General features: G+C 35.7%; 1 protein-coding gene across 2 annotated transcripts in view; it reads right to left on the reverse strand.

Moving 5' to 3' along the window:
- The window catches only part of gsk3ba (glycogen synthase kinase 3 beta, genome duplicate a), a 107,122-nt gene that overhangs the window by 42,724 nt on the left and 50,550 nt on the right, over window positions 1-13,848 (reverse strand). For both annotated transcript variants that reach the window (XM_056464785.1, XM_056464786.1), the window contains exon 3: window positions 8,753-8,836. In XM_056464785.1, coding sequence (XP_056320760.1) covers window positions 8,753-8,836 — 84 coding nt within the window. The remainder of the gene's footprint in view (window positions 1-8,752; window positions 8,837-13,848) is intronic.

Consider the following 13,848-nt stretch of genomic DNA (forward strand, 5'->3'; position numbering starts at 1 on the left):
AAAACACTCCTCTATCAGACTACCGTTTTTACTAGTTTCAAGAAAATGACACTAAACAAAAAAAAAGTATGTAAACAAATGTAAAAAGCATGATACTTGACCATTCACATTCACTAGGCATACGCATATTATGCTAGCATCCATACTTGCAGTCTACAGGTTGAGTAATGGACATATGAGAGTGGCTTGATGAATCAGGGAATGATACACAATTGTTCAGAAGACTAGTCAGAGAGCGATTGTGGAATTCCACATCTCTATTTTCAAACGTTTGTATTTCAGTCCATCTACACTGAAACAGAACATCTGCATTTCCAAAGTAAATTGGAGTTTTCTATTTTTCAAGCTGAAGAGGAAAGTAGTAGGGATGGTTGATATCCTATCATTTGAAACATACCAGTAAAAATCATCTTCATAATAAAAAATGTTACTTATTGTAATACAATAAAACCTAGGCTATAATTGGTCTGTGCAATGAGTTGTTATTACAGTAGTACGTCTTTATGATAATTTTGCATTTGAGGCTGTTTAAAAAAAGAGATTTATTGGCATACTTTCCATCTAAATTTATTTCAAAACATCAGTCGAGTGTTTGAAATAAACCATCTTTGTGACAACCATGGTTTAATGAAATAATCATACTATTTTATAGTATTCAATATAGTGATAAAGGCTAGGTCAATTAGCATTGCATTGCAAATATACTTTATGCTTATAAAATACCCAGCATGGCTTAAGGAACACAAATAATCATATATTGCTACAAGCGTCTGTTTATTGTCCTTGTGAACGATCCACTAATTTGTTTCTTTCAGCTTGTCTGACGGTGAAGTCTAGATACAGCTGCGGATACGCACACAAATATAGCATCATTTTTATAACAATAATTCATATTTTTACAGTACTGTAACGGTTAGGATAAGGGTTGGCGTTAATAAAATACAATTTATTGGGTAATTTAATAAATAACATAAATAATACTCGGTACAGCTACTGATTGTAATGACGTTAATAAAATACAATATACGAGAAATTTAATAAATAATATAAATAATTTGGTCCTCCAGGTTGGGGGTTGAGCCTTGGGTTAATGACCCACCTCATAAAAATTCTATGTTAAGAAACACCAACATGGTGTGGCTAAATATCAACTTCGATATAAACGGCCCTGTGAGTAAGTATTTAAGTAACAGAAATAATTCTTGTTAACTTCTGGCCGCAACTGTATCCAAAGAGCATAGAATTACCAAGAGGCGACACTTTGTTGCTATTTGGTAAACAGCCACTAGATGCCACTAGTGTCCCACGGTGGTCATTTTGGAATGAAAATTCCAATAGAACAACAGCACGGAGGACTAACGTTAGACAGAATGAATTAAAATATTGCATTAAACACGAGTTAAAATGAGTACATGCCCTTTGAAAAGTAACATTTTAAAACATTTTAATAGGCACCTATGGTAAAAAAATCTACTTTTCAAGCTGTTTGGACAGACATATGTGCATGTATGGTGTACAGACCGTCATATTGGGGTGATATAAGCACACCCAGTGTATTTTTTTCAATTTAACAACATAAAAAACGGTGGACCAATTGGAGCGGTTTTCAAACCGACCGCAACTTTACGTAGGAGAGCGGTCCCCCCACCCACCAATATTGATTGACAGGCACGTCATCATATCTTCAGTTTGTTGATTCACATCCGCCATTTTCAGCGTGAGTCGAAGCAACATCACTAAAGGAACACCCTTGCTCTATTTTTAGATGCAAGGCTCATTGGGCTCAACACAAGATCAATATTCTCCACATTATCACTCTAATCGGAATTATTGGTTGTATCTTTAGGTAGGTTTGCAAACATGTGTACTTCTCATTGAGTCTACCTTATACTTCAGCCGTTTGCATTTCTCGCGATCACAGAAGCTCCCTGTGATCTTAACTAGGTGCTGCTACACCTGACGCTGCGCCATGAGTTTTATAATTCTAAACATAGGTTTCTATCAGGGTACACACAATGGTGCGACGATTCGGGACACTTCATGTTTCTGCCGCGCCACAGAGAGTGTCTCGCGGCTTCGAGCGACGCATCCCGTGCCTCAGTCAAAGTTATTTCAGTGTGCGTGGTTATTAGTCTCGGTGTACAAGCTCGGCACTTGAAACTAGCACACAGTTGGCTGTAAAACTATACAAAGACACAAATGATTTTGTACTCTCTGCTTAGTCTGTGTCCGATTCGTATAGGTATGACTGATTGCTGATCCTCTCACCCCTGCTCCTTCTCTCAGTCTTCCCAAACACAGAGCGGGTGAGCTCATGGCTCCGCCCCCTTGTTACAATGGGCGGAAAGCCAAAACTAATCTACATGTGAAGCAACACACCCCTAAATCAGCAAGCTGTGGACACGCCCCCAACATGACACTTTTTAACACATTATAATAAAAAAATCTGAATTGTGTTTTGAACTGAACCTAAACTGGCACACTTAGAAGAACCATAATATTAATATTAAATCATAAAAAAGAGGTAAACTATGTGCCCTTTAAAACAATATTCCAATGAAAACAGATAATTTCCAAAATGTTGACAAGACTAAGTTTAATACATCTGATATCTAAAATATAACATAAAATCAAGGTTAACAAAATAACTTAATTACTTTTTTTGTTTGTTTTGTTTTACTCAAATTAGGATGAAGCAAATATGAGTATACGCAATGAAAACTACAACAAAAACTACATTATGTGGTAGTTTGTATGGCCTCCATGATTTTTGATGACAACATAAAAAATTATGAATAAAAATATATATAAAAATAAAAAATAAATAAATTTGGAGAAAGTAGCTTTTTAAATGAAAACTTTATTAGTCTTTTTTTAACAGACGACACTGGAAAAAAATACTATGCACTATTATAATATAATACTCCAACAAAAAGCAGTGTTAAATCTGTTATCAACATCCAATTTTGAAAGTCATGGTAATTTAATTTATCATGTCAGTATTAATATGAATTATGACAGTGCGTAAACTATTAAATTAAAGTCATTTAAAGTAATTTCCCCCTTAAAGTGACAGTTTCAAGAAAACAAGTATGCTTCATTTATTAAACATTAAGTCTGTAAAATAAACTATTAAAAGTGCTGATGATCACCAGTCTATGATTTTAGGTGTTGCATTAGCCTCTTTCAGGTTGTATTTCAGCTTTGATGTGCTTTTTAAATAAATAAACAATTAACAAAGCAGCTGTTTGCCATCGCAACAGCAATAAGATCCAATGGACTGCCGATCGCTTTCACTCCAGAATGTTGAAATCGCTGGGCGCTGCTGTTACAATGGAGCGTTCTATTGAGCGTCGCCTCTCTGTGATTCTAAGCCGTTTGCATTTCTCGCGATCACAGAAGCTCCCTGTGATCTTAACTAGGTGCTGCTACACCTGACGCTGCGCCATGAGTTTTATAATTCTAAACATAGGTTTCTATCAGGGTACACACAATGGTGCGACGATTCGGGACACTTCATGTTTCTGCCGCGCCACAGAGAGTGTCTCGCGGCTTCGAGCGACGCATCCCGTGCCTCAGTCAAAGTTATTTCAGTGTGCGTGGTTATTAGTCTCGGTGTACAAGCTCGGCACTTGAAACTAGCACACAGTTGGCTGTAAAACTATACAAAGACACAAATGATTTTGTACTCTCTGCTTAGTCTGTGTCCGATTCGTATAGGTATGACTGATTGCTGATCCTCTCACCCCTGCTCCTTCTCTCAGTCTTCCCAAACACAGAGCGGGTGAGCTCATGGCTCCGCCCCCTTGTTACAATGGGCGGAAAGCCAAAACTAATCTACATGTGAAGCAACACACCCCTAAATCAGCAAGCTGTGGACACGCCCCCAACATGACACTTTTTAACACATTATAATAAAAAAATCTGAATTGTGTTTTGAACTGAACCTAAACTGGCACACTTAGAAGAACCATAATATTAATATTAAATCATAAAAAAGAGGTAAACTATGTGCCCTTTAAAACAATATTCCAATGAAAACAGATAATTTCCAAAATGTTGACAAGACTAAGTTTAATACATCTGATATCTAAAATATAACATAAAATCAAGGTTAACAAAATAACTTAATTACTTTTTTTGTTTGTTTTGTTTTACTCAAATTAGGATGAAGCAAATATGAGTATACGCAATGAAAACTACAACAAAAACTACATTATGTGGTAGTTTGTATGGCCTCCATGATTTTTGATGACAACATAAAAAATTATGAATAAAAATATATATAAAAATAAAAAATAAATAAATTTGGAGAAAGTAGCTTTTTAAATGAAAACTTTATTAGTCTTTTTTTAACAGACGACACTGGAAAAAAATACTATGCACTATTATAATATAATACTCCAACAAAAAGCAGTGTTAAATCTGTTATCAACATCCAATTTTGAAAGTCATGGTAATTTAATTTATCATGTCAGTATTAATATGAATTATGACAGTGTGTAAACTATTAAATTAAAGTCATTTAAAGTAATTTCCCCCTTAAAGTGACAGTTTCAAGACAACAAGTATGCTTCATTTATTAAACATTAAGTCTGTAAAATAAACTATTAAAAGTGCTGATGATCAATAGTCTATGATTTTAGGTGTTGCATTAGCCTCTTTCAGGTTGTTTTTCAGCTTTGATGCGCTTTTTAAATAAATAAACAATTAACAAAGCAGCTGTTTGCCATCGCAACAGCAATAAGATCCAATGGACTGCCGATCGCTTTCACTCCAGAATGTTGGAATCGCTGGGCGCTGCTGTTACAATGGAGCGTTCTATTGAGCGTCGCCTCTCTGTGATTCTAAGCTCTTTGCCGTGTCTGATCTAGCAACAACCGTACCTGGTGTCTTTTCTTTAGTGAAGTATATGTGTAAATTATGCGCAAGGGTGCCATCTAGCATCCAGTATGAATGGAACAGAAATAACATCACAATGTATGCTTGACATTTCAAACTCTGTACTGGAATGTTTATTTCTAACCTGCTTCAGCACATCTGCTTGTGAATCAGGGCCATCCTGTAAGGCAGTACTAAAAAACGTATAAATAAAAAATAAATATGAAATATATCCATTTTACTATAAGATGAATATGCATCTTATTCGAGTCAGTAAATCCTAAATGATCCCTCTTTAGTTTTTAGTTTTTCACGTATTTTCACTTGCTTGTTCAAATTAAAATGAGCTGAAAAAACACAATCATTGAGCTTTTTTGGGACAATTTAATTGTTTTATGTCCCATCCACTTAAATTTGTTAAAACAATTAAGTTACCTTAACTGATTTGTGTTGGGACAGCATGAAGAAATTGTGTGGAACCCAGCCTTTTTACAATGTTGTTCAGTTTTTATGACCCTGAAAACATTGACCAGCTGCTTCAGTGTGTTTAACTATGGTTGAGCTCTGAGGGATAGTGGACATCCAAGAGCAGGTTCAAAAACCCTTTTTTGTGTAAATTATAAAAATTAAAAATATGAAAATTAATGCTTTTCTCTAAAGATACGGGAATGTGTTTTGTCTCTTAGTGGTTACATATGAAATATTGTTAATAATATTGTTATCACAATAAATACCAGTATTGTAATATCATTTTAAGTCCATATCACCCGTTCATACGGACAAGTGTGGATGCCATGCATAACTGTAACAAAATGTATACATTTTAAAATGAAAACACACCATGGTGGCAATGGTGGCGATGACATTTCTCTCAGTACACTCATCCTTTTATGGACAACTTGATTGTTTTATGTTTAATCCACTTAAATTTGTAAAATACTAAATATTAAACTTAATTCCTCCATGTTGTCCCAACACAATTTGATTTTTGAAGGCAAGCATATTTAATTGCAATTTTAAGTATATTTCTGAGAAGTACATAAAGTACATTTCAGAGAAGTACATATAAAGTACACTGGAAATATACTTTCCTATTTTTAGCATAAAGAAGTATAACAGCACACTTCCTTAAAACTCTTTTTCGCAAAAATATGACTACCACCGTAGAAACATACATATATCTAAACCATTCTCTCTCCTCATTTCCCTTTAGCCGTTGCTCCACTTTCCTAGACTTCTTCATTATTTTATGGACCTGTTTTCCATGCAGTCCCAGTGAGCCTTCACCCTGGTGCTTGGTTCTCTGTGATTCTGGGTTACAGAGGGGCCGGGGCGCATGTGGGTGTGTGAGCGGAAACCAGCTACTGACATTTCGAAACAATGTTTGTCAAAGAAGAAGGAAAAATAAAAGCAGTGGTCAGGCATTTTTGCAAAGTCACTGCATGTGGGCGAGAGATCGAGAGGGTCTGTATGATGGGTGAAATAATCAAGACCAAGAAAGTGAGCTAGATGTGCAGTTGGTGGTCAACCAGTGCTGCAGCATTGACATAATTTACTTGTGTTTGTCTTTATTATGTCAGTCAGAGAGCATCAGGTCTATGTTTGCCTAGTAGATATAAAGATGGGTGAAGTTCTCTGAGTCAATGTTTCTAAAGTCTGCATCTGGATGTCATTAGAGACTCCATTATAGGTTAATTAACACGGACAAGCATTCAGAATATATAAACAGATTTAAAGATTGATATAATACTGAAGAATGGAATGACGATGCTGACAATAATCACCATTCATTTTAATAAAGAACCATTTATTTATATTATAATTTTTTAAAACTGTATATTTGACAAATAAAATGACTAAAATGTATCTTGAGTTTTATTTACTGCAATAGAAATGTCTAATGAAATACTCAATATTTTAAATGTAATTACAATGTTTGTTTTTCCTTAGTTTTCTAACTACTTGCACTTATAATCATTAATATAGCCTCGAATACACAGCCATATCACCCTGCAGCCCAAGACCAGTTACTCACTGAAGCTAAGCAGGGCTGAGCCTGGCCAGTACCTGGATGGGAGACCACTTGGGAAAACTGGGTTGCTGTGGCCAGCAGGGGAGTGAGGCCAGCAGAGGGCGCTCAACCTGTGGTCTGTGTGAGTCCTAATGCCCCAGTAAAAATAAAGGGGACACCAAACTGTCAGTGGGCGCCGTCTTTCGGATGAGATGATAAACCGAGGTCCTGACTTTCTGTGGTCATTAAAAATCGCATGGCACTTCTCGTAACGAGTAGGGGTATAACCCTGGTGTCCTGGCCCTCTCAGCCCTTAACCATCATGGCCTCCCAATCATCCCTATCCACTAAATTGGCTGTATCACTGTCTATCCACTCCCCCTATAGCTGGTGTGTGGTGAGCACACTGGCGCCGTTGTCCTTTGGCAGCCAACGCATCATCTAGCCCATGATTGTGAAGTACTTTGGGTGTATGACCATACACAATAACTTTATAAATACACACATTACATTACATTACAATTCTAACCAACCTTACCAAATTTATACCAACATCTAATATGAATTGTTTTTAGACCTTAAATATTTGGGGGAAAAATGTATATGAATATTTTACAGATTTACACACACACCCATACTGATATACTGTATAAGGTTTACAAGAACTCTCCATAGGTATTTTATATTGTCAAAACTTTATATTGTTTTATATAGTTTTACTTATATCGGCGATTATTATTTGGCCCAACTCTACGCCTAAACCCAACACTCAGGAAACCTGTGGCAAATTTTGAATGTCAAAAGACCCATTAGCGTATGATTTTTAAGTATTTTGAATTACAAAGACACACTATATGTCCTCATAAACCAGCTTAATAAAGTAAAACTAGGTCATAACTATGTCATTATACAATTTTGTGTCCTCATAATCCACGTAAACAAACACACACACGTGAAAGGATTGAAAACATGGAATAGGGTCTGTCTGTGGACTGCAAGACAGGGGCGTAACATGAAGTACCCCCTTAGTGGGATAACTTGTAGTACGTTAGAGGCGTAACTTGAAGTTATGGAGACATGTCAAAACTATGTTGTCAGTTATTAACCTAGACCTACTCCAGACCTAAACCCAACCATCAGTTATTAACGTCTATACCAATTACAACCCTAAACCCAACCCTCATTGTTATTAATGTCTACACTTTCCCAATCCTAAACCCAATAATCACTGTTATTAACGTACAGCCACGAGATGCGGAGCCTTTCATATTTGGTCCGTTCACAATTGTACTGTTATTTGCAACAGAGGGCGACGCTGAGTCGACTAACTGTCATGACAAATGGATGAAGAAGTCGGTGGAGTTGAATGGTGGAGGTGCTAAATGAATGAATATAATACAAAAATCAGATGAATTGATTGTGGATAAATTTGGAGAAAGCTCATAAAAACATCTGATGAAAATGTTCACTGGTTGGTATTTCTGCCATCTTGCCAACAACATCTCATTGTGACGTCTCGCATGGTTCAATGGGATCTCGATAACTGCATGTTACACCTCTAACTTACTACAAGGTTCACCCTTTCATCTTACGCCCCCGTCTTGCAGTCCGCAGACAGATACACTTGAACATATGGATTATTTCATATTGTACTGTCATTTTCTGCAAATGAACGATCTAGATCAGGGGTGTCAAACAGCCCTGCAATGTTTAGTTGCAACCCTGCTTCAACACACTTACCTGTAGGTTTCAAACAAGACCTAAAGACTCAATTAGTTTGATCAGGTGTGTTTAATTAGGGTTGGAACTAAACTGTGCAGCGCTTCGGCCCTCCAGGAACTAAGTTTGAGAGACACTTGCCTTATCTCCACTAGAGTAGAAGAAGTAACGCAGACGAACAATGTTGCAGTGGTCCAATTTCCTCATGATCTGAAGCTCACGGTTCTGCAAGAAAACACAAACAGAAGAAACAGATTTACTACTACTAGTCATTTTCAGCTATTAATAAATGCAGTACTCAGCCACAGCAACAGTCTTCCCAGCTCCGTTTAACACATTTTAACCATATTTAAATCCCACACACTTATTACAGAAAAGGTGTAAATTGCAATGTTGGCTCATGGGATCTGTGATGGCCCTTTAAAGACTTGATATCTAGAAATGATTTGAAAGAAGAGAGCAGTGAGATCCAAGTTCCAAAATTAGGGAACATTATATTAAAAAAATTAAATAGAGGCCCTCTTACAAATTGGTCATTAATTAGTTAATTTATTAATTGATAGGTTTTTTTGTTTGTTTATTCAGGGAATACAACATTGAATGGAGGGTTTATTCAATATTTAACCTTTTTTATTTATAATTGCAATAGTAGTGCTGTCACTGATTGATAAAATCTATAAAATATAATAGATTTTGCTAATAAAATCTGCCAATGCAAATAATCACATATAATGTAAACTAACATTATATTAGTATTTTAATATTCATTCATTCATTCTTAGTCCCTTCATTAATCTGGGGTCGCCACAGCGGAATAAACCACCAACTTATGCAGCACATGTCCTTCCAGCTGCAACCCATCTCTGGGAAACATCCATACACACTCATTCACTACAGACAATTTAGCCTTTCCAATTCACCTGTACCGCATGTCTTTGGACTGTGGGAGAAACCGGAGCACCCGGAGGAAACCCACGCAAACGCAAGGAGAATATGCAAACTCCACACAGAAACGCCAACTAGCCCAGCCAAGGCTTGAACCAGTGACCTTCTTGCTGTGAGGTGACAGCACTACCTACTGCACCACTGCGTCACCGTATTTTAATATATTATAGTGAATAATTTTTGTAATCATCTCTATTTTTTGATCACTGGGGATAACTTCAATTTTAACATATGGCCAGAAATGCACATAAATGCAATAAAGTAATCAAATATAACAGAGGCTGAATAGACTTTACTGCACAACAACCATTTCAATTCATCCTTATTTTAACAAAAAAATTATTTAAAAAGAACAATGAGTGAATGATTTGTATTTGTGTTGGATTAAAACATTTGATTAACTGATGATAAAGACAGGAAGTTTACTAGAATGCTGTCATTTTAAAATGCAGATTGATTCACATTAGATTTCCTCTCAAAACATAAGATTTTAACTCATTAAAGGTCCCATGAAATTAAAATAGTTTTTAGATGTTGGTATCAGTATTGTTAGTTTTTAAGATATCTATAAGCTAGTGTACTCCAAAACAGTGACAAAATTTGCATTTAGAAGAAGTGCAATAGTGTAATAAATCCAAAATGAGAAATCAAATCAGTACCTGAGTACTGACTGAGAAACACATAGAGGCATTTCATACACACCAGGGCCCTCATGTACAAAGACTCATGTACAAAGTGTTGAATTCATGCTAAAACATTTGGTACGGACAAAGCTGTAAATGTGCTTACGCAGTAAAAAAATCAGATGTATGAAACACTGCATACGCAGAATCCCACGCATATTCTCTTTGTACATCTGAATTAACGTGAAACTGAGCACACGTGCACGAGCACAAAACCCCTCACTGCCTCCTCCCCCTAATAAATATGGTAATGACTCCACTTTGGCAAAACCAAACGAAAAAGCAATGGCAAAAGCAAGCAAAAAGAGAAACTTTCCAGAATGTGAATTGGAGGTGCTCATATGGGAGGTAGACCAGAGAAAAACGGCGTTATTTGCAAGTTTGTCCTACTCTGGAACTAATAAAAAAATAAAAAACAAAAAAATAGAGTGGGAAAGTTTAGCTGATGCGGTTAATTCAGTAGGGTCTGAACATGTGCAAGTTAAGAGGAGAACAGCGGAGCATCGTCAAAGTGTGGACCGAACAGGCGGGGGAACAGGGGATGCTGAACTAACAGCCTTTGAGGAGAGTTACCTCAATTGTGGGCGACACACAATTTTAGAGTTGATTTGTATATTTTATCTCAAATGGTGTCAGAGTTTAATTGACTTTTACAATTTTTACATAAAAGATATTAAAAAATATTATAAAATAAATAAAGTGCTATTTCCAAAAAAGAGTCTTTTGCAATAGGCAGGGTGTTTTTCTGAACATTTTGGTACTGGTTTTATTGTATAATTTCATATGGTTGAATTATTTAATAAATAATAAATAATAAATACATAATTTAGTTCAGACATGACTTTCAAACTTTCAGAACAGCATTTTCACAATGGTGAAAAATCTTTGCTATCTGACCTGCAATAGAAAGTGAGGTTCGGATCTTTGCTGTTTGCCTCGTGCACCATCATAGGATATATTACAAAAAGATTACATTTTTTGTTAATAATGACTTTATAAAATATGACAAGAGACATTCAATGTTTTATTCTAAAATGTCAATAAAAGCTGTGAGTGTAAATATGACATGACAAAAATTCGAATTAGTACAGTTTTATATGAATGAATGCTTTGGCCATTCATGTAGCGTGAAGACTTCCAGTAGTTCCAGTGTAAAACAATACCAGCAATCAGTTAAAATTGCTCAAAACCCATTAAACACAAGCAATATTAATTCCGGAATTAAATGTGTTATTTTTCACAACCCTAACGTTTACACATTTGTCTTATTGTCGGAATGTACAGTATATGCATCTGTCAGTGGAAATAATGGGGAGAAAATAACTGAATTGGAAAGACACAATGACCCAGAAACAGTCTGCCGTAGCTCCTCGCTGAGAGCAGTTGGGTCAGTTTCCGACCCACATCTGACCAGAATAATAGACAAAAATAGAGCTATTGAAATGACCTGTTACCATGACAACTAGTGTCATCTGGCTGCTTCCAGGGTAGAAACTGGCTAATCAACTATTTTTTTCAAAGCACCACCCACATGGTGCCAGTCTAAGTGATGCTTCCTCTCTGAGAGCGGCACAAGATGAAGATACACGGGAAGACTTCACTTTCGAGGATTTTGTTAGTCAGATTAACAGCCACACTAGAAAACAGCAGGACTTATACACTCAGTTACTGTCTGGGTCAGGTCAGTTTGATTCATTTTTGGCTGGTGTGGAGTTGGTCTGGTCTGGGTTAAAGGGCTAATTCACCTAAAATGCCCATTTGCTGTTAATTTGCAGTCTCAGGCCACTGAAGGTGATTACTTTTTTCCACCAGAACATTAAAGGTACAATATGAGATCTTGGAAAATGCTAACATTACCCTGATAGCACTATAAAATCGCTACTTAAAACTGCACCTCCTAAACGCATAATTGCTAGACAATCACTACATCGCGTAACTACATACAGTACATCACATACTTTTTACTACCGTTAGTAATACAAAACTTTAAAAAGTAGGTCGTTTGTCGATGTTTGCCTGCCATTCTGTCTGAACTGTATCCATGACGTAATCCTTTCTGCACAAACAGGGTGCGCAGAGTTATGCAAATACATCTTTTGACAGCCAAACAGGACAGCCTATTATAATGCTCGGACCAAACGTTTTAACTGGAAGAACTTTTCTTGGTTTTACACCTTCCACTGAATATTAAAATACATATAAATACAAAGAATACCAGCACTTTAATACACAAGAGAGACTAAATTATCATTTAATTAATTGCTCTGTGCAGGAAACTGGTCATTATTAAAAACATTATTGATTTTAATCCAAACCTCTACAAAACAATCCTGTGTGAATTCACAACAGTCTAAGTAAATTAACAGCCAACTTTCATTTGGGGTAAACTAGCTCCATTAAGGTGGACGCTTTGGTATTGTTCACATGTAGTATTAGAGGCTCCATGAAATTAAAATAAGTGAAATTAAAGTTTTTTAGATGTTAGTATCAGTATTATCTGTTTTTAGGATATCTATAAGCTAACGTGGCCCAAAACAGTGACAAAATTCACATTTAGAAGATATAAAACTGACATAAACTTGCAAAGCTTGTATTTTGTCACTTAAACCATGGACCAACAATTTTATTCACGTCATCTCACACTACAGTTTTTCATCACATCATAACCAATCAAATGCTCTCTAGTATCTCACATGCCCCACCCCCTGAGGTCAACTACTCTCATTGAAAGAGCTGTGATAACAAACAAAACGCTATTGGCTGTTTTAAATAAAGGGGAGGAGTTACTCTATGTCCCACCCTCACTTCATGTTTCGGTTGAGATTACATTAAACATCGAATAAAAATGCATATTTCAAAGCACTTCACAGGACCTTTAACCTCTTAAGGCCCAAGGTGTTTTTATATGCATTTTTTATTTCTCTTTGCTATTTGGGTTTGTTAGAAAAAAACCTAAGCATCATCTTTTGTTACGATGTACTTTTAGAGAAAAATGATGTCCATATATATGGACTCATTGTCTGAATTTACATAAAACACTTTTCCTAAATTTTTTTAATGCATATTTAACATAGAATTTTTTTTTGAACTTTGACTATCAGAGAGTAAAAACCATTCCCATTTTGGACAGTTAAAAATAGTGTTTGGGACATTTCATATGCTGCAAAACAGTTGCAAGATGACACTGTATGTCTGTAAAAAAATATAAAACATTCAAAGTATTTTAAATAGCCACTTAAGAGCTAAAATGTGCTGTCCACTTATGTGGACACTCAAGCCCTAGGAGGTTAAAGAAATCTATACAAACCATGAACCTGAAAATAACAAATTATTTCAATCTATGCACATTATTAATTATTATTATAAATTAAAATAATTTCGTTGTAATAGTTCTTTCTCCTTGAACACATTGCCTTTGACAAAATCAAGGTCTTTATGATTTCTAAATTTCCAACTTTATATCCAACAAACAAAATAAAAAAACAGGAAATTGAAGCAACAGGAAGCAAGAACCAATACTAGATCTTAATTACTTTTGGTTTACTTGAATAATCCAATCTAACTTCAAGAGGATAAAAAAATATTTTATGTATTCCCATCCCATCCCAT

Source organism: Danio aesculapii, chromosome 9 (genome assembly GCF_903798145.1).
Source record: "Danio aesculapii chromosome 9, fDanAes4.1, whole genome shotgun sequence".
NCBI classification, from domain to species: domain Eukaryota; kingdom Metazoa; phylum Chordata; class Actinopteri; order Cypriniformes; family Danionidae; genus Danio; species Danio aesculapii.